The 22,854-nt window shown below is 41.3% G+C and overlaps 1 protein-coding gene across 1 annotated transcript in view; it reads right to left on the bottom strand.

Moving 5' to 3' along the window:
• Rasgrp3 (RAS guanyl releasing protein 3) overlaps positions 1-22,854 on the bottom strand; it is a 98,304-nt gene that overhangs the window by 37,499 nt on the left and 37,951 nt on the right. Inside the window, exons 2-3 of the mRNA XM_057782621.1 lie at positions 3,698-3,823; positions 722-920 (exon numbers count right to left, since the gene is read on the bottom strand). Of these exons, the coding sequence (XP_057638604.1) occupies positions 722-791 (70 nt within the window). The 5' untranslated portion in view covers positions 792-920; positions 3,698-3,823. The remainder of the gene's footprint in view (positions 1-721; positions 921-3,697; positions 3,824-22,854) is intronic.

The following is a 22,854-nucleotide window of genomic DNA, read 5'->3' on the forward strand; positions in this document are numbered from 1 at the left end:
TAAAAGCTTGCACCACCACCGCCTCGTTTCTATTGCAAGCTGGCGTGGCTACTGGGATTAAAGTGTGTGTCATTGTGGCTACTGGGATTAAAGGTATGTGCCATTGTGGCTACTGGGATTAAAGGTGTGTGTCATTGCTGCCTGGTTTGTAAGGCTGGCCAGTGTGACTGTCTTACTTTTCTGATCCTCAGGCAAGTTTTATTTATTAAAATATAAGCGACATGCCACTACAAAGGTGCATAGATATATATGAGATATATACAAATGAAGATTATAGTGGATTGTGCAATACATACACACACAGAGAAACACAAGTCAGAACAAAGCAATCATTGAGCATGTACCACATGCATGCGAATATACCCTGAGAAGTGGGATGGTAGAAGTTAGCACCATTTCTGATAGGTTATTAGGAATTATGACTATTTAGAAGGACAACTAATGGCTTTAAAGAGAATTCTAATGAAAGGAGAAAAATATGGAAGTAGAAAATGATACAGGGAATATCCCAGAAGTGAGTAGACAGTTTGTCTGGAGTATGAGCTATGGCAGGTGAAGGAAAATAAATACAGAAGCCAGTGAAACTGGGAAGACAAAATGGGTCCACCCTCCGACACCAAGGTCTAGAGACTGAAACCTATTCCAGAAACAACTTGCATGTGAGCTGAAGCAAGCAGCAGCCTCAAGAAACACAAAGAGACCAAGGAGGCAGGGTTCGTACCAAACATCTCAATGCACGTGCTGAGCAGTTCATCTAGCGTCGCTGCTTTCCCGAGGCCGCTGGACCCCATGGTTGTTTAGCCGTTGTCAAAAGTCTGGAGACATTTCCAGCAGTAGACAGATTATCTCCATAGTTGTAGCAGCCAGTGGTTCCCTCACCCTGTGGGAGCCTCTGTTCCTAATTAAACTGCAAGAAAACTCTAAACAAAGAAGAGAAGATTGTTTCAGACTAGATTTAGACCACAACCAAGGAGGCTTTCCTATCTTTCCTAAGCCTTCCCAACTACCATTGACTGTATTTTCTACAAGAAGTACAGATAGGCAGATGATCTCAATTGCCATAAGATAAAACAGCTGGTTAGAATGTCCCTTAGCATGCACTGGGATGTGAGATCCCAGAGGTGCTCTATTTTAAACACCATGCCTTTCTGCAGCTGAACAATTTTTAAAATGATATCTTGCACTTTCTTCCTATTCTTACATAACAAGGCATTCAGGAATGCCACACACTTTACTCAGTTTAATGGCACTGCAGATGTATTTAGGGATATACACTTTGGAATACAAATGTAGTTGTAAGCATCACCCTCACTGATCATGTAAATGTTCCTCAACTATAAGAAAAAGTCTATACTTTTCCTAAACTTGCTAACAGCAACATTATTACTACCAGTACTTGTCTTAGTACATTGTTATTACTGTTAAGAGACACCATGACCTAAGCAACTTATAAAGGAAAATATCTATTGGGGCTCATGGATCCAGAGGGTTAGAGTCTACGATGACTATGGTGAGGAACATGGCGACAGGCAGGGGTGCTCTGAACAGTATCAAGACTACAGCCTGATGTACAATCCCAAGGCAGAGAGAGAGCCAGCTACAAATCTCAATCCCACCCCCAGTGCCACACCTCTTCCAGAAACACCACAACTCCTAATCATTCCCAAACAGTACAACCAATGTATGAGCCTATGGGGCCATTCTCATTCAAAACAACACTAGGAGCTTTAGTGCTATTCCCCAACTCTGTTGACAAGGCCTTTATAATGATGCTGCGAGGCAGCAATTATTATTCTCTACATAGAGATACACTTCACAGAGACTCAACAGTTTGGTCCGAGCTATCCCATCTTTCAGGCCTAAAAGCAAGAACCCCATATTAAAACACAACTTCTGGCCTCCCTTTCCCTCGTCCGATTCTCCCAGATATGAATTTTGTGAGCTGTCACCGCACTGTCCCCTAATCTAATATTAAGGGCATTACTCTTCTACAGCATCTCAGAAAGAGCATGCCACCATAATTATTACTCATAGATGTAAGAGAAAGCCATGGGGCAACTGGAGATGACAGAATCTCAGAGTCAGTTTCAAAAAGTGTCCCTGTTAGGAATACGGCACCATCTTATTTCATAGAGCTGGCCTCTGATGCCAGATCATCATAGGACATGGAGAAGCACAGAGGCCATCACGCTGTAAAGCAGTTCCACTTTGAATAGTGGGGTATATAAATAAAGCCATTAGAGACTCTTCTGGAGAGCTGTTTGTGTCAAGGTTTATTTCCTTCTCCAGTGTGGTTTACTTGACTGGCAGTCAATGAGCATCAGGCAATGTATTAGGAACAAAAGCTACCCAGGTGAAGGAAGGAATCATTCAGTCTTTGTCTTCTGCAGGCTCACAGTCAGCTGCAGAAGGCAGGGGGAACAATGGCTAATGTCCATAGACATGGCTGTATTCATTCAGTGAGGTCGGCAAAGAACAGCAATTGGGTGAATCTATACACTGGGCGTATATTGAGCCTATGGGCTTCATCTAATTCCAGATGAGAGAAAAGAAAATTTCTTGTCAATTCATTCTATACAGCCATGTCTTTGTGACTAGGGTTCTTTCTGGAGGATAAAAAGGATGGCTTCATGAGAACCACACACTTCAAGGGAACTCGTACAGTTATGCAGAGGCAACTCTTCCACATCTCATAACAAAACCATCTTATCAGCAAACATTTCCTTACCATCTACCTTCACCAAAACCACCTCTCTCTCCATGCCACCTCTGGCTCAGTATGCCTTAACTCTCTTCCTGGGTTCATCTTTCTTCAAATGCCTAAGATCATAACTCTCCACAGAAAATTCCTCAAAACATATTTAATTTTGTGAATGAGTGTTTTTATGAATAAATAGAGTAAAAAGATTGCCCAAAGTTTGTCCAAATATGTGCAAATGTCTGAGAGAATTAGAGATCCCTTAAATACTTGAGAGGTTTTGGTTTTTTTCCTTTTTCAGTTTGATTCACTAATTTAAATTAACTTTAAAAATTCCTGCCAGTCTTTTATATTTAACAGGGCCCATCCATAGTCATAATAAGAATTTCATACCTCTTCTAGGACCTTCTGGGCAGCACTTCCCCGATTTTTCTCTAATGTAAGCTCCATTAGTGTATTTAAAAGTTGAGACTGAACAATTAGCTGGAAATAGCAGTTTGTGGCTGTAAGTGGTTTTTCAGGCCAAACCCCAAATGATTCTTGAGTTGTCTTGGAAGTGCTGAGTTCCCCACAAGTGGTTAGAAAGAACCCTATACTAAAGACCTGTCACTGTATTCGGAGCTGCATTTGTGAACAGTGAAGAATCTGGTTTGTAATGGGCCAAGTGCACTGGCCTATTGGGTTACAATCTGTTTCTGCAATCATTAGGCCTGTCTGTGTCTCCACTTATCCTTGTCTCCTGCACATTTACCCGCTAACATTTCATTAACGTGGGCTTTATTGTGTCTACAAATGCGTTTTCAAAAACAAAGATTCCACCATGCAAAAACAATAGCCTTTGTGTCTTAAAATGAATGGTAAGGAAAGATATTACCTATAATCTCATCATACATGCATATAGCTCTCACTAATGTCAGGGTGTGCTTCCTTTGTTCTCCTGGGTGTATTTAGAGTCGCTTCTTGTGTGATCTTAATGGATTTGTTTTAAAAAGCACTTACAATCTATTTTCATACAGAGAAATTTCCAGGTCTGAAAAGATGTCAAGGGCAGTTGTCATCCCCGGAAAGGGCATCAAGACTGAAGAACTGGTCCATTCAGCTCAAATTATAAGTGCTCTGGAAACCCTGAAAAAGAAAGCAAAACATCAGAAAGGAACCCAGTTAGTAAGTGAAAACCCTAAAGACCCCACCTGGTGCTGAAGCATCGCAAAGTTATTCCCAGAGGTCTATGTGATGATTGAGATTTGGTGTGAACTTCAACCTTAAGATCAAATAAGAGGGAAGCTTATTTAAAATAGTCATTTGGTGGCATGATTATTTTTAACCAATTGGCAGTTTTAAAATTCTGCTTTTTAGGGGCCTACGAAATGGCCCAGATGGTAGTGTTTTCTACAAAAACTGGAAGACCTAAGTTCAACCCTCTAGATCCAGGTAAAATTTGAGAGAGGGAAATGGCTCCACAAAATTGACCTCCACACACATGCCATAGCACATGGACCACCCCCATCCCAGAATATTAATAAATAGAATTTAGTTATTATATTTACCTTAAAACAACTCATATGTGTTCTGTTTGTTTGTTTGTTTGTGTAATGGTCTGTCCTATCCCTTTAAGAGACAATCCCCGCCTACTCCCTCCCCCATCCATTGCCAAGGCAGGGAGATCTTCCTTCTGCTTCCAGTCTGAGCCCTTTCCTTTTCTGTCTCTCCTCTGAAGAGGTAGCTGCTGCCATGGTTCCTTTTCCCTGCCCCATCTGGTTCTCTTCCTCTCCCTTTCTCCCTCTCTCCCTCTCTCTGCCTCTCTCTGTTCTTCCTCCTTCTCCCCTTCTCCCCTTTCCTTTCCTTAACCCACTAAATAAATATCCAACCTCACTCTGCATGGTGTGCCTATCTATCTGTCTCTCACCCACGGGGGCTGCAGCTGCCCTGCCCAGGTCTCTCACCCTCCATGCGGCTCCCTGCCTGAGACTCTGTTGCCTTCATGGCCTGCAGTGTGGTCTCATGGCTCGCTGCCCACTGCTGCCCCTCAGGGAACAGTGCTGTTTTACCATTACAGTTTGGGTTTTTTTTTGTTGTTGTTTTAGTTTTATGCACATAATGTAAAATCTTACTTTGGTTATATATTTATCTCCATGAATTACTCATTTAGAGTTTCCAAGAATTGACCCAGAATGTCAACAAATTCTTAAGCACTTTGCTGTGGTTAATACCACTCTAACCCTAAATTACGTGGGATTGTCTCAACAGGAATGTCAGTGTTATTGTAGCTTGGGTCCTTGAGTTTCTTGGTAGTTTAGGACTTACTATAGTGTTGATAGTTTAAATTATTTTCAAGAAAAAAATATCATTCTAAATGACTTTGTCAAGCATGGTTTCAAAGGCACAATATTCATATAGCAAGAAGACTTACATTAATTTAACTTGTGAAGACGCTATCATCAAAATATACTCCCCTAAATTTAGCTAAGATGATCACACATGCACACAATTTTAAGAGCAGTAAACAGAGGCCAATCTCATGCAAGTTTTAATTAATAGTTATATTAATTAATGAGCACTTCAGGCTCTTGACTTAAACTTTTCAAAAAGGAAAATCTAATTTTGACATTACTGGTCACATGTGCAAAGTTTTACTTAAACCTGAAGTCTCTTAAATTGAGTACTGAATTTGAAGTATAGAACCAATTTATAGACATGGCAAGAAGTGGGGGCATTTAAAGATAAAAAAGCAAAATGGAAAGAAAAATATTATTGCTTTAGAGTTGCGTGCCCTGGGTAGATGACCTTATCAGTACTGGAATGCCATTCCTGAAAATTCTCAAGGCAAAGCTGAGAAAGATGTCAGGCTGTAGACTAAATTCCTAGAGATGCCTGGGGACAAACCAACACCACACTATTCCCACAGTGATCCCACACCAACACCTCACCAAGGGCTTCTCCTAACTCCAGGAGAGCAGGTGAAATGCCATATCTAATAAGGAGTTGTTTGAAATGATGCTAGCCTTGTTAGAATTCCCAAAGATGGTCTTTTCTACAGCATTTTCTCTTTCCACAAAAGATTCATCAAAATCTCTTAAAGACCCTCTCTTCTCATAGTACACAATATCTCTATACATATATGAGCATGGTTGGTTTGTTTGTTTCTTATTGCAATTATTTTGGGAGAAGAAAACAGGATCTCACTATGTATGCCTGACTGTCCTGGAACTCACTATGTAGGCCAGACTGGCCACAAACCCTTTGAGATCTGCCTGCCTCTATCTGCTGAGTGCAACCTTGCCCAACAAAACACACTTTTTTTATTTTACATATATCTGACCTTCATATGGAGATAATTTTTTGTAAGTACCTAATTCTATACCAAAACAGGTAGTATTATTTAAAAGCCTTAATCTTGAATTCTGTAAAAGAAATAATGCTAAGGCTCTGCCAGGTGATTTATGTGACAAATACTAAGGATGTATTAAATATGAGATGCTAAGCAAGGTACTCTTGTGGCTGCCGAAGGACAGGGGACGGACAAGATGACCCGGAGACATACAATTCTTGTTTCTATGCTGTAAGAAAGAACTAGAGAAGTGGTAACAGTAAAATAACCTCTGAAGCACAGCACAGAGTGTGTCGGGAGGGGACACTTACTGAGTCTAGGACCTGAGAGAGTTTTGGCTAGGCAAAGAGTGGGCAAGAAGACAGCAATGGGGAGGTTGTGGAAGACGTTTGAGACAACTGAAAGTCATATGTGGCAAGGGACAGGACTAGAGATAGAAGTAGTTAAGTCATTAGGAGCAGCATAAGCTACAAAGGAGTACAGGACAAAGGACAAGGGGAAACTATGGTCCTAGCAGTGAATAGCAGAGAAGTGGAATCATTCTGGAATCATAAAATTTCTTACAGCTATGGTACGGAGAAGAGACTGAAGAAGTATATAGCAAAGACAGTGACTGGGGGCTGCAGCTATGTCTCAGCTGCTCCAGTATCTGTCTAGCATACATACAAAGTCCTGGTTCTGATCACTAGCACTGTAAACCAGTGGTTTTCAACCTCTAGGTCATGACTCCTAGGGGGATCAAATGACCTTTTCACAGGGCTTGCCTAAGACCATCAAAACCCACAGATATTTACATTACAATTCATAATAGTGACAAATTTACAATTATGAAGTCGGGCTCACCAGAACCCGAGGAGCTGTATTAAAGGGTTGCAGCATTAGGAAGGTTGAGAACCACTGATATAAACAGAGCATGGTGACACATGCCAGTATTGCCAGCACTTTGGAAGTGGAGGTAAAAGGATCATGAGTTCATGATCATCTTCTTAAATAATAAGTACAAGGCAAGCCTGGGACAAATAAAATACTGTTTCAACAACAACAGCAACAAACATGGGGAAATACAACCACCCAACAACAGAGAAATCACTTCTCTCTTACCCATTGAGTTGATTCAGGTTATTTCATCTGGCAGCTACAACCAATCACCCACCATGATCACCACCTTCCCACCCAGGCATCCCACCTCTCTGGCTAACCATTCACCCTCTGGTATCTTCATTACCTGCTGTCTTTAAAAAGATTGAATAAACAAACAGACAAAACTACAAAGTGGCACTGCTATTCTCTTGCTAGTTCCCACTTTCTAGTTAGTTTTTGGTTTTTGTTGTTTCAACTTTGGTCTTGTTGCTTCAGCTTTCAGTCCCAGCTTTTCCAAGTTCATCCCGCACTCGGCTCTTCCAATTCCTCTCTCTACCCTGCTTCCTCTGATCAGCCGCTTTCCCAGCATGCTCCGTCAGTTTTGTTCTCGTCACTGTCAAAGACGTTGGTGTCACAGACCTGCTGGAGCAGTTGGATCATGGAGGATGGGCCCTCTGTTTAGAGCAAGGGTAAATCATTGTCCATAGGCCATAAGGGATAACATAAAGAACAAAATCTCATATTTTGCATGGCTGAGTATGAGTCCAAAGGTCATCGCACAATGAAAATAGTGTATTCTTCAACTCTGAAACTACTTTCTGTTCTTTTTTTTTTTTTTTTTTTTTTTTTATTATGGATACAATATTCTGTCTGTGTGTATGACTGCAGGCCAGAAGAGGGCACCAGACCTCATTACAGATGGTTGTGAGCCACCATGTGGTTGCTGGGAATTGAACTCAGGACCTTTGGAAGAGCAGGCAATGCTCTTAACCTCTGAGCCATCTCTCCAGCCCTACTTTCTGTTCTTGACAGGCTTATTTAATAAGATTTTCCTGGGTCTTAAGTTATGTGCTACCTGTTCACTCATCATTTTCTTCTAAAAGAGTTTACTAAGCTAATAGGATATTAACTAAAATTAGTAGGATATTTTGTCCTGAATTAAAAAAATAAAGCAATAATAGCATGTAAAAATAGCACTTATTGCTAGAAATACAGCATGAATGTAACATTCTGGGAAGGAATCTGATAGCTAGTCTAATAAAATTCAAAAGGCTAAGTAAGTATTGTTAGCTTTATGGCATAAATAACAATATAGAGGCCTAAAGAGGTTGAATTGATTGTCCAATAGCAAATTCCTAAAATCCCAAGTCTGACTCCAAAATTTATCCTCCTGCCCATGATCTGATTAAATCCATTTCTAGGCACTGTCAAGAACACATGCTCACGACTCCCTGTGCTGACTCTTAAGCATCTATCACTGGCTATATTGTCTATAGATGAATAAGCTTCATTGTTATGGAGCCTTGGCAACCCAGGGGAACACTGGTACCAAGTACCAAACAGGAGCAGCTCAGAGTTCATCTCACTCACAGGACCTCGTTGCATTTGGGGAAGCAGTGGGGGTAACAATAAAATAGCAAAGTTCAGCTGTGTGTTTTCTCCTTAGTTGCTGGCATTTAATTCTACCAGTCAAATTACTCCATTTAATGCTAGCTGACGCAAGGTGAATATGGAAGTCCAGGGGACACTCTAGTAATAAACCATGAAACTCCAAAGTCCAACTCAGAGGTGTTTTCCTGGCATTTGGAAGGAGCTAAGTGTAAAGTAAAGTCATACACACATGTTACACATGCTGTAGACACCTGTGGGTAGGGGGCATACAGACACATTCATCAACACCAAAGGCTTAGGACTTACTATGCTAACCCCATATTCTAACTAAAAATAACTTTCCAAAATGAGAGAGCAGCTAGAAAATGTTTGACCCCGGAAATTAAGATTTGTGACTTTGGACAAAATAGTTCTTTTCTAATAATAATAATTTAAAAAAAGAATCAGTATTTTCTTCTCAAGATGCCAATCTTGTCCTCACAGTAACCCTGTTGGTGATCCTAACACCCTAGAAGGATCTGGTATGAAGTCGCCCCAAACAGCTACATGCCTGCCTTCCTCTGAAAATTGTTCTACTTACATCAGAGTAAATTCGATGATGATAATAATGGCAATGATGGTGAGGATGGTGGCATATTCCACCATGAATAACTCAGTTGTGAATTTTGAAAAATTCCCAAATCAAGCCAGGAGTGGTGGTGCTATCTGGGAGACTGGTTTAAGTCCAGAAGTTTGAGATTAAACTGGGTGATGTAGCTAGATTCCAATCTCAAATATAACAAAACTGCATAAGTAAATGAAACCATAAAAAAAAAAAACCATAGGGGTTGTAGGCCATAAAATTAGGAAGATGAACATGAGAGAGGAGAATGGAAAAGGGAAAGAGTGATGAAAGGTGTGTGGTAAGAAAACACAAGATGAGAAAGTAGCTGGGATAGAAAGGGACTCAGCCCGGTTGGGGAAGGGACATGGGAGCAAATGCAGAGTCTAGTGACACATATGTGTGAAGACGCCACAATGAGACCCATCATATTATATACTAACCTAACACTTAGTCAAGACAGAGCAGGGACCGGAGAGGTGACTCAGTGCTTAGTTAAGAGCTCTGGCAGCTCTTTAGAGGCCTCGGGCTCAATTATCAGCACCCACCTATGGGCAATTCACAGCAAGCTCCAAGTCCAGGTCATCTGATGTCCTCTCTCTGGTCTCCACAGGTACCAGGCATGCATGTGGTGCACAGACACACATGTAGGTACAACACACACATGCATAACATAAAACTAAATTAAAAAAGAATAACACAAGGGGACATAGAGCGCTTTATTGTCATTACTAATTTTATGACCTCGGCAATTTTATCACTGTCAGTGATAAGTTTTAAAAGATAAACTTTTTTCAACTTTTTGATACCAGTTTCATGTGCACAGATAATAAACCCACCAGAACCGGTAATGAGGATTATTTTCCTTCTCCAGCTGAAGCTGTACTGTGCTAACACATAAGTGAAAACACTTGTTCCTATTTAGAAACCTGCGTGTTTATAGTACTCTTTTATGAGACGGTAAAATCTCGGTTTAAATTGCTTCTGAATCGGGGATTTGGAGCTAGACTTTTTATTGGAACTGACTAAAAGCCAAACATAAGAACTAAAAAAAGAAAAAAGAGTCTTTTAAATTCTTCCTTTGCTTTTAGTTACATTTGGACAGCTTGAAGCATCCAGCTGGAGGGTTCCCCTTAGTGACATTGCTGTTCTCTTTTTATTTCAGGTATCTATCCTATCACAAATATTTCTTCTTCTTCTTCTTCTTCTTCTTCTTTTTTTGTCTAAAAGGAAGGAAAACAAGTCAAGAGGCTGTGACATGGCTCATCCCCACAGCTAAGACATCAACTTCCTGGCTCCTGAAGTCATAGCTCATGCCTACTGAAAATAAAGCAGAAGTTACTAGAACATTCTGTGGTACCGCAGGTCCCACTTAGTTTCCGTAAGATTCACTGCCAGTGTCCAACAGGAAGGAAGTCACTCTGTCTTCCTCACTGGAACAAAAGAATTCCCGTGTGGAAAGTTGGAGAGCACAAACCACGACGTGATTTTAAAATGAAAAAGTCCTGGGGTTGTGAACCCCTACCAACAGAATTTGCAAAGCAGACTTTTGGAATTTAAAATACAGTTTCCTCCCATTAAGACAATATTATGTATGGATTAACAACATATTTACATATGGGAGCTAGGAGCCCAGTATCTGTCAACATACTGCAAAGAACTCTGTGATTTTTCAAGCATTCAGAGCTTGGTTCTCAACCTTCCTAAAGTTGCAACCCTTTAACACAGTTTTCCATGTTGTGCTGACCCCTAGCCATAAAAATTACTCCATTGCTACCTCACACCTGTAATTTTGTTACTGTTGTGAATCGTAAATTGTGTAAATATCAGTTATGCAGGGTCATTTGGTGTGCAACCCCAGAGGAGTCGTGACCCACAGGTTAAAAACCACTAGTTTAGAAGTTGGTAGTGCAGGTTAGTTATGGCTAGCTTCCAAAGTTACACACTTCTGAGAGTCAGAAATCTGATGGTGACGTCTAACCTACAGAGATGGAGGAAAAGGATAGAAGGAACAGAAGATAGTTTTTCATGAAGTAACAAGTAACAGAGGAGACCAAGAAATGGGAAAAAGCAGAAACAAACCCTAAGTTTAAAAGTCATGTTGGAAGAGCAAAAAAACGTGTTGTCAGAGAGAGAGAGAGAGAGAGAGAGAGAGAGAGAGAGAGAGAGATCCACATTGAGGTATCAGACACACTTCTGCATAGAAGGTCTCTAAAACTGCAGTCCCGTTCTTTAGAAACTCCCAGGGAGACAGATCCAGGCAGCGATATAAATCATACAACGCATAGAGGAAACCAGTTCACAGGCTGCCAAAGTCTTGTCTGGAAGGTCTTGGAGGGTGGAGAATTGCTGAAAAGGTGCATTGCTATTGCCAGTCTAAAACGTGTCACGGGTGGAGCAGCACTTTAAAAAACAGTAAAAGACAATGTGCAGAGGGGACTATGAAAAAGAAGTCTATTTTCATAATATTCTAATGCATGGAGGAGCAGAGGGAGGGCTTGAGGTGGGTCTGGGGGAAGGAGGTAGGCCTTGGGTAAGGTAGGCCTGAGGTAAGGGGTAGACCTAGGGCAAGGGATCATTTATCAAAAGTTTTGTATACCATGGCTAAGATCCTAGAGCTATGTAACCCAATAGAGAACCGTGCAAAGATTTTAAAAAGGATATTCTGTGATCATTTAGAAGACAGGTTTGGTTCCAATAGAGAAGAGTAATAAGCAGGTGTCAGTCTCAAAGCTTGAGTAAGCCAGTGGCATGGCCCAGGGGACAGAGAATGATATTGCCAGGCATCCTAATGGGCTCACATTTGAGGGAATTTCCATTCATTAATTCCTCTTTTATGGCCAGACACACCAGTCTTATTCTGCCCATTTCCCGGTCTCCTACTCTATTACTTCATGAGAAACTGTGTCTACTTCCCTCTATCTCCGTCTTTCTTAATCAAAGTTCACTATGAGATTCCAGGAATAATGCTTGCCAGTTCCTAACATCCCTGAAACCAAGTCACAGGGAAGTATCTTCGCTAAAAGTCTTGTGAATGGACCTGCTGGTCACAATAAGGATGTTGAAGACTTGAAATAGTAACTGAAACCAAGTTGGTTGTAAATTTAGAACCAGAGCACAACAGCTTCTGTGGTAACCTGTGGGGATTTTACAAGTGTGCCAGTTCCCACAATATCTGACCCTTGCCAGTTATATCTCACCAAAACGCCTAGCAGCTTCTTTTCCATATTTGCTTCTGATTTGTAGCCCAGGAACCAGAGCATGTACCCAGGTCTAGTAGCACACACCTTTAATCCCAGCGCTCTGGACGTAGAAGCAGGTGGACTTCTGTGAGTTCAAGGCCAGCCTAGTCTACACAGAGAGTTCCAAGACAGCCAGGGCTATATTGAGAGACCCTGTTTCAAAGAAAAAAAGAAAAAGAAAGAGAGAGAGAGAGACATAGAGGAGGGGGAGGAAGGAAGGAAGGAAAAAGGGAGGGAAGGAAGAAGGGAGAGAGAAACGGAACATGTATTTATTGATCTTATTGTTTATCTTACTGTCTTCTTAATAATCATACAAACATTCAGTATTCACCAGAACTTTAGGTAAAAAGATAATTCCTCATCACTAAATGTAACGTAAGTTACATATAGTTGTATAATTAAAACTGAAAAATACAAATTAAAGTGTGTAAACATCTCATTCATTTGGTGCTACATTCTTTCATTATTCCAGAAAGAAAATACATAGCATGGGGAGACTGCTCAGTGAATGAAGTGCTTGTCATACAAGTGTGAGGACCTGAGTTTGGACCCCCAGAACCCATATAAAGCCAGGGGTGGCAACAAATGCCCTCACTGTTCCCACAGCGAGATAAGAGACAGGGACAGGAAGATCTGGGTACCCCATAGGCCAACTAGCCTGCGTGCACGGTGGTAAACAAGCGTCTCAAACAAGGTGGGAGGTAAAAACTGCACCTGAGATTGTCCTATGACCTGGGCATATGTGCTATGGCATGAGCATTCCTGAAGTCATACACACACACACACACACACACAAACACACACACACATAAGCACATGCACACACACAAAAGCACGTGCGCACGCGTGCACATACACACACACACAACACATGCACGTGTGAGCACACACACCATAGAAACATTCAATGACTAGGAAAAATACAAAATTGTCTAGAACGGCCTCAACATATGAAAAACAAGAAACACTTGAGACCCAACATGCCTCAGTTTTATGTGTTGCAAACAAATGTGTTGTCATGGTTGATTTCTTCTTCTTTTTTGTTTTTAAACCTTTCTGCCTCAGTCCCCTCTTGAGTGCTGGCAAATACAGACATGGGCCACAATGCCCAGCAGGGCTATGTCTATCATGATAGTTTCTGTCCTAAAATTTAATGTTTGGCATTTTGAGGAGGCAGTTATTACTTAAATAAAATGTGAACGAAAGCCCAACCACCTACATTTTAAAAAAAAATCTTGAAAATCTCTTCTGTCATCTAGACAGTTCCAAACTACGGTACCTTTGCTGTAACTCGGACCATGTCTGAATCATTCCACCAAGTTTTGAACTGAGGACTGTGTGGACAGTGCCACTTGGATGACACCAGCAATGTCTCTCACAGATGTGCTTACAGGTCCAAAAACACAACCCTGCTTCACATAGCCACCCCAAGCCCTGTCCCCAGCGTGAAGCAGTGAATAGAAGAACACAATCCCTGTGATGACGTCACGGGTACTACCCGCATCGTTGCCTTTTCACATTTCCCCCTTATCTGAGAGAATCTACCTAATGACAAACGATAATTAATGGCAAGTCCCCAAGCTTTCCCGACAGTGAAGATCGCGTGCACTAATCAAGTCTACCTCCTTGTACAGATAGGAGGCTTCTTGGAACAACGCAGCCCATGGCTATATTTGTTGGTGCCGCAGCTGGCATTTAAAGCTTTTCAAAATTTTTTTAGCTATTTGTAAAAGCAATGTACAAACCCAACTTCCACTTTAACATCTAGTTTATAAGACCTGCACATCCTAGATTTGCAAACCACAAGGCAGCATTTAATTGAGCCAACTAGCAAGGGCCTCCCAGGTGCCCTAAATCCTCACTACCTTCTGTTGTCCCCTGAGACTGAGACCATAATGTGCCTTTCCTCCTTTGGTAGATTCAGAAGGGAGAGAATTGGATACCTGCTTGCTCCCTCTTGACATTTCCTCTGCTAGCCCCACCTTGGGCTCACCGGGTAGCCCTCACAGATTCAAAAGCTAAACAGGACCTTTCAAGTTGCAGGGCCCCAGAATGGTCTTACATGTAGATTAGATAAGGGGGAAGACAAGGTGGCTGCTGTGCTTCCTCAAGCTTCTCTTCATGATCACTCAAAGGGGAGGGTCATACTGCAAGATAGATTTCATCCCTCACTATAGCATAAAGTAGTCTGTTGAGAATCGTGAAGCTAAGAAGGTTATGGGAAGTCCCTCTGTATATGTGTTGTTTCTAATGGTTAATGAATAAAGAAGCTGCTTTCAACCAATGGCTTAACAGAAAATAGTCAGGCTGGAAAAGATATAAAGAGAGTAGGTGGAGTCAGGGAGAAGCCATGAAGCCACCATAGGAGAAAGATGAGAGTCCCGCCAGCTGGAACCTTGCTGATAGGCCACCAACCTCATGATAAAATATAAAATAATAGAAATGGGTTAATTTAAGATATAAGAGTTAGCAAGAAATACGCTTAAGTGATTGGCCAAGCAGTGATTTCAACAATATAGTTTCTGTGTGATTATTTTTGGAGTCTAGGCAGCCAGGAAACGAGCAAGCAGCCTCCCCTAGCAGAAAGTATTATTTATTTTCATCCCTATTACCCTTAACCGTCTATATTACTACAAGGTTTGCAATTTCCTCTGATTTCTGAGTATTTCTTTCCTAATAAATTCTCAGGCAAGAGAGCTAGCTCCATGGATAAAATGGTGGGCACACAAGCCTGAGAACTAGAGTTCAGATCCCCAGCACCCACACAGCAGCTCACCTGTAATCCCAGAACCAGTGAGACAGAGACGAGAGACAAGATATACAAGCTGGGTTCCTAGACCTGACTCAGTGGTGGAATCTGCCTTAGTAAATAAAATGGAGCGGTAGAGGAACATGCCCAACACCAACCTCTGGCCTCTACATCTACACAAACATCCATCTGCACCTGCACACCCATGCTTCACACAAACACACACACACACACACACACACCTGTAAAAAAAGTTCTCAGTACACTGGCATTCACTAACGAATCACTTGGATCAGTGTCTTCTAACATTTCCCTTGGTATATTTTAGGAAGGTGAAGAAAGATGCAAACTTCCATTGTATTGAGCTATCTTTAAATAAAACCTACCGCGTTGCACTTAGAGGTACATTTCTTCAGTCCTATACACTATAGAGAGTGTAGTGTTACACTCCGTCCTGCTTCTTTTTCCTGTTACTCTGGATTTGTTAACTACAACCAGGGACATCTGACTGCTCCATGCAGGCTTGCAGAAGGCACACATGCTTCCCACTGTGGGCTTTCCAGGATCATTTCCTGGGTGTTGTTCTAGAAACACTTAAATAAAATAAAGTCACTATATAGTTGGAGTATTATTATTATTATTATTTACTCTTTGGTGGAGTCACCACCCAGCTCCCAAACAATCACACAGAGGCTTATTCTTATGCATGTCTGTCCTTAGCTTGTCTTGTTTCTAGCCAACTTTTCTAACTTAAACTATCCTATCTACCTTTTGTCTCTGGGATTTTACCTTTCTCTACTCTGTATACCTTTCTTTACTTCTTATTCTAAGGCTTGCTAGGTGGCTGGGAAACTGGATCCTGGTGCCCTCTCTCCTTTTCCTTTTCTCGCTCTTCCTTTTTCTATTTTTGTTCTATTTGTTCTCTCTGCTCGGCAGCCCTGCCTGTTCTTCTCCTGCCTACTTATTGGCCATTCAGGTCTTTATTAGACCAATCACAGCTTCACAGAGTTAAACAAATGCAACACAAAAAGACTGTAATACATCTTTGCATCGTTAAATAAATTTTCCACAGCATAAACGAATGCAACACATCTTCAACTAATATTCCACATCATAAGTAATTGTTGACTGGGAAGCTGAACCGGGGTTCCTCCTTTGTTGTTTTTGTTTTGTTTTGTTTTACTCTATGAAGAGAAACCAAAAAGAACAGAATACTTGTGTACTGGCCAGAGCAGCTGCAGGATGGATTCCCCACCACCCAGTTTCATCTTCCCGTTCATTCAAGTTTTCTGATACTATTTTGGGTTGACCCTGTAAACTACACCTCTAATTCAGAAACAGACTCTGGGAATGGGAGACCCAAGGTGTATTTCCACTTTTCAAGAGGACTTTTTGCTTAGTTATGAAGTGTGCCACCTTCTTCAAAAAGAAGATCCCTGTGGCCAAAGTGATAATGACTGAGCCATGTTTAAGCAATGAAGATAGTGGCCGAAAGAAAAATATCACACTGTAGTAAGCATCAAAAGCCAGATTCACAATGGGGTGGGAATGTCTCCGAGACACACAAACTGAATGCCAAAGAAAGCTGATTTTGAAGTAAAGCACCTAGCTATGGAAGTGTGGATTTTCTACAGTGAAGCTGTCTATTTGTCCTTTAGATATGGAGAGATGGCTTGGCTATCCGCTGACAGTCATGCAGGCATGGCATTCTGCCCCCTGTATTTGTGTGCATGAGCATAGGACAAGGGCAAGACTCTTCTCCAGGGTCTCAAAGGGGCTTGAAATAAAATTTTAAGACCACTCCTGAAATGCGACAAGACCGTTTGCCCTAGTACATGTATACGGCTTCAAACAAATGGATTCACCCAGGACAAGGAACAAGTAGGAGTCATCTTCCTAAGTCTTGTTGTTGGCTTTACAGAGCCATGAAAAGTTAAGCCGCTAAAATTGTATCCTCTTCCCAACAGCACATAAGCAACCTCAGTGTGAATAGTAAAAAGTATAACCAGGCACAACAGCACATGCCTATAATCCCATCTCTGGGAAGTCAAATCAGGAAGATGAGTTCAAGGCCAGCCTGTTCTATAGAGTGACTTCCAGGACAGCCAGGACTACACAGAGAAACCCTGTCTGGAAGAAAACAAAGTATCTATTTCTCCCTCAAGGTCTAGAGGTGTTGTTCCTTATTCCCACCTGGGAGCCTTCAGCACCTTGGCCAGATGCCACTTTGACCTTGGCTCAGGCCTCAGCGGACAGCCCCTCCCACAAGGGCTAATGAGAAGAGCACCCAAGTTAGCACAGACAGTGGGGTTAGTTCTAGCTCGCTCGCAAAACCTCTAGTCAGTTGTATCCTTTTGCTATGGTTTGCTTCTGGAATGTCCCCACAAGGCCTGTGTGGTGACAACTTACTCCCTAGCATGGGGCTGAGATGATGAAAAACGTAAGAGGGATGTTTGGACGAGGAGGTTAGGGGACGGTCCTCCCTCTCAATTTTTGCCCATGAGGTGAGAGGTTTCGTTCTGTCCCATGTTTCCACCATGACTGGCCACCAAAGGCCCACAGCACTGGTGCCAATGGATCATAATCTGGAACCTCAAAATCTGATTCGTACACTCCCAAGGAAGGCTTACAATAACAAACACTGGCAATATTCTTCTGGTTTACAAGCAGGAGAGTTCAGACATTGGTACAATGCAGCCCTCTGGCAAAAAAAAAAAAAAAAAAAAAAAACCTGACAGTCCATCTCACCTCAAATGGAGTACTATATGCATTTAATGTATTTCTTCAAAGGATATTAAAAAGCACAGCTTTACTCTCTACAACAGTTAAACTCTTTATTTCTATACTATAAGTAAATAAAATTTGGTTGACTTTCTAATTGGTTAATCTATCAATTATGATCTTGGGTTGGGTTTTTTGTTTTTTTTGTTGTTTGTTCATTGTTTTGGTTTGGGGGGGGTCATTTTCCCCCATGCAGCTTCTTCAATGTGCTCTTTCAATCGAATTTAAAGTATGTTGGAGACTGTTGACACCTGAGGCTGGATCACTCTTCCTGTGGCGATTGCCCTGTGGACTGTAGGATGTTCAGCCACGTCCCTGGTCCCTGCTGAGTAGACACCCTACCTCCATCTGGGACAGTAATAGACATCTTCATACACTGGCAAATATCCCTATGGGTCAAGTCTCAATTAAGAACCACAGCTGTAATGGACATAACCTCAAAATAGTGAGTGAAAATTCCATCATTGAGGGATGGCTCTGCAGGTAGAATTCACTATGATGACCCAAATTTGATCCTAGAAACCCAGAGGAGAAGCTGGATGTGGTGGCCCACGTTTGTAACCGCAGCTGGCCTGGAATACAGTGTAGGATGTGAAACCAGAGCCTGCCTCAACAAGACATGGTGACAAACAACTTCCTCCTTGGTGTACTTTGGCATACATGTAACTGAAAACACATATGAATAAACAAAAATAATAAATGAATAAAGAATAAAAGTTTAAGTCCATTAGATACCTACATTTGTCTCTTACCAGAGTGTCTGCTTTGGTGTGAGCAAAGGCCTAACTCTTTGTTTGACTTTTTCCAGGGTCCAAATAAAGTCTACATATTTTTTTCATTATCAGTAAGCATTTGGAGGAATATATCTTTGGACATCATCTTAACCAGGTTCTTTTGTTGTTGTTGTTGTTGTTTTGTTTGTTTGTTTGTTTTTTGTTTCCTAGGGCTAGGGATCAAACCCAGGCCTGTGCATATGCAACACCCTCTGGCTAAGTTACACTTCACCTCTGCCTGTCTTTAACTTTGGAATCAATCAGCAAACGGTAGCTTATCAAAAATTGCCATAATTAGGAACATTTCAAAGGCTTTTTTTAAAGCCCAAATTTGTTACTAACTGAAATAATTTGTCTCTGGTTGACCTAATAGTTCCAATTATATTTTGTTTGTTTGTTTGTCAAAAAACACCTAGTGCAAACACTTGTAACCCATTTAGGAGGGAATGGGAAGATGAACAGGAACACAGCAATTTGTTCTCTATACATGAGAGAGTTTTTTTACATAAGAGCCCTTCCTCTCCCCTGTTGCCCAGCTGGGCCCCTTGTACCCTCTCTAGGGAGTCTGTGGGGAATGCATTTGGCACCTCTTCACCTACATGTCTTTGCCAAGCCCACATCTGACAATGCCTTAAAGCCGTGGTTCTCAACCACCCTAATGTTTCAACCCTTTAAGACAGTTCCTCATGTTGCGGTGATCCCCAAACCAGAATATTATTTCGTTGCCACATCATAACTGTAGTTTTGCTATTGTTGTGACTCTTAACATAAATATCTGATATGCAGGATAACTAATACACAACACCTGTGAGAGGGTCATTCAACCCCCAAAGGGGTCGCGACCCATAAGTTGAGAACCACTGCCTTAAAAGCTCCTCAGTAGTAGAGCAGTTATTCAAGATCAAGAGGCTTTCCACCAGTATCATGGTTTATAGATATCCAGAAAGAATAAGATATGAGTTGCTTTGCTCTTTCTGGAATCAGCAACTTTTCTCTGGAGAAAATATGTGCAGATAAGTCGAACCTCTCATGTAAAAAGCACAGATCCTGCACAACACTGTACACTTATTAGTGATGTGCCTGATGAGTTGATTGGTAGTAGAGTATATTGCTGTCTGCATTTTATTTTGGAAACAAAAGGCCAATGGGAAAGAGAGAGGAATAGATGCATGGACAGATGTATTAAGCCACAAATGTAGAAAACTGTCTTCTGTTTAGCTTCATTAGTAATATTTGGGAACTCATTGTCCAGCTCTTGTAACTATTTTGTTTGTTTGTTTGTTTGAACGTTTTCATCATATGATGAGGAGGTTAGGGGAGTTCTTTCATTGTTTTAAATTCACCATTTGCAAACTCCTAGTGTTTTGGAGTTGGGTGAAAAAGTCACGTACCTTGTAGAGTAGCCATTAGACTTTGCAACTGTACATCATACTTTGATGCAAGGCTATAGTTTTCAGTCTGTCCACATAGTTCCTCTGTTTCCTTGAACTTTAGTGATCTCTGAACTAGGGTTTCTGTTGCTGTGAAGAGACACCATGACCACAATGACTCTTATAAAGGAAAACGTTCATTGCAGTGGCTTGCTAAGAGGTTCAGGGGTTTGATTCATGGAGGGACATGGCAGCATCCAGACAGACATGGTGCTGGAGAAGGAGCTGAGGGTTCTACATCTCAGTCTGCAGGCAGCAGGAAGTGAACTGTGACACTGGATATAACTTGGGTCTAGGAAACCTCAAAGTCCACCCCACAGTGACACACTTCCTCCAATAAGGTCACACCTCCTAATTGTGCCACTCTTTGAGGGATCTTTTTTTTCACACAGCCACAGATGCAGTTTCCTGTGTGTGTGCCATGTTTTGTTAATATTTTTTTAAATTTTATTAAATTCTTTCAAGCCGGGCACAATGGTGCATGCCTTTAAACCCAACACTTGGGAGCCAGAGGCAGGCAGATCTCTGTGAGTCTGAGGCCAGCCTGGTCTACATAATAAGTTCCAGGACCATCAGGACTATGTAGAGAGACCCTGTCTCAAAAAACCATATGTACACACACACACACACACACACACACACACACACACACACATATATATTTGTTCGGCACACATATACAGGCATACATGCATGTGTGTGCAGCACAGCGTGCATATGGAGATCAGAGGGCAACTTGTGGGAGTCAGTTCTCTCCTTCTATCATGTGGGTCCCAGGGATTGAACTCAGGTCAACAGAGGTGGCAGCAAGTGTCTTTACCCACTGAGCTAATAAAGATTAATGATGGCAAGTGAAGAGATAAAAAATGAAAAATAAAATATCTTAAGGTCATGTGATAAAAACGTGGGTATTCATAGGGTCATTTCATTTATTTTTGTATATATTCAAATATCCCACCATAAAAACTTGGGTTTGGGGGTTGCTGCTTTGACTTCTTTTTAAGAAGAAGTTTCACAAAGTTCCCCAAGTTGACCTTGAACTTCTAATCCTTCTGCTGAAAACTGAAGTTTTGTTCTTTTGTAAACTTTAAATAGTTCTCGAGCATATCTCAATGGGTCAGAAAATCAAGCACTTCTCTTGCTGACTGGGAGCACCTGTCTTCAAGCTCTTCTCCACCTTCCCTCTGTTACAGCCCCTAGGATTCCGCTCCGCCACGTTAGGTGAGACTCTTGGAGTAGATATTTTCAAAATGCCTCCTTTACTTCTCAACAATAACTACTGACTGCTGTTTGTGTGTTTGTTTTTCTTTAGTTCAAATATCACCAGCTCCAGCAAACCTTCCCTAGCTAAAGATGATAGACTTATCTCTATTTCCTGGGCTACCACAGAACTTGGTGAAGCACATCTTTATAAACATTTATTCATGTATTGCAATGTCCTTATTGCAATATTTTAAAATGTATGCACAATTAACAAGGTGATTATATTCTATGGGAAAAATCCATATATTTATCCATGTTTGATGTTTAAAAATACAGAATGAATCATCTTGTATGAATAAACATTTTAGATTTTTAAATTCCTTTTGATGACTTCTGCATGGGGAGGGAACCCTGTAAACTAGACTGTATTTATTAAGACTTGAAAAGTTTTGGACTCAATAATATTTCTAAATTTAGGGGCTAATGGTCCAAACAACTTTCTAAGTTTATGAATTTCTAAATTCATCTTCCATAAGCTTGGTATGAGATAAAACACAAGCTAAGTTGCAGAATGCTTTATGCATGATGCATTTCATTGATTCTTACAGTTGGTCTCCAATTCTTGCATCTTATTCGATATCACATTGCATGCCTAAGTCAAAAATCTTGCAACTTGAAAAAGGGTTTTCTTTTTTTTTTTTTAACATAAAGATGAAATGTCATAAGATACCTTACATTGAGTCTGCCCCTGGCTCTGTCCTTCCAGCTTGGCCCTTCTAGCTATCTGTAATAATGGTTTCAGAAACATTTTACGGGAATGAGTATGACTGTCCTCTCTCGGTGCGAACATTATACCACTTCTTATAAAACTTAAATACAGTTCTCAGCACTTTTGGTGAATCTGCTTGTCCTATAGTCATGACCATTTTATCTACCTGTCATTCTGAGAGAAAGCATAATGATGCTTTGTGTTGGCAGAGGCAGAGTTCTGCAAGACCAACCTGCACACAATGCAGAGGACCACAGCGAGGGAACACTACAGTAATGAAAACAGGGTGTGTTCTGGGTAGGAATGAAAGAAGTGACTGTGGGGGTGCAGTTACAAACGCACAGCCTGAGGATGCTTCTCTGTCTTGGAAAAGCCTACTAATGGAAATGGCAGAGGTTTGGGTCATGATGCAACACCAGCTGCATGACAAGGCCAGCATCCTTCATTGCACAATGGTTTCCCTTTGCATAAACAGTACCAGCTTTAAACATGGGCAGAATGAGAGATGCTGTACCGGGCTTTTTATTTTGGGTCACCAACCAGTTCCCAAATCATGACACAGAGATGTATTATTAGTTTTGAATGCTCAGCCTGGCTTAGGCTCTTTTAACTGCTTCCCTGTGCCTGTCTGTCTGGCATTTGCTTGGCTTCTTGACCCAGGCGATTCCCTCAGCCTCCTCCTTCTTCTTTCATTCCTCCTCATTCTTCTTCCAAGCTTAGATTTCTTCTTCTGTCTATTTTCTTTTCCTGCCATCCCTGCCTAGTTTTTCTCTGCCCAGTTATTGGCCAGTCAGTTCTTTGATAGACC

The sequence above is a fragment of the Chionomys nivalis genome, chromosome 1 (assembly GCF_950005125.1).
Source record: "Chionomys nivalis chromosome 1, mChiNiv1.1, whole genome shotgun sequence".
Taxonomy (NCBI): Eukaryota; Metazoa; Chordata; class Mammalia; order Rodentia; family Cricetidae; genus Chionomys; species Chionomys nivalis.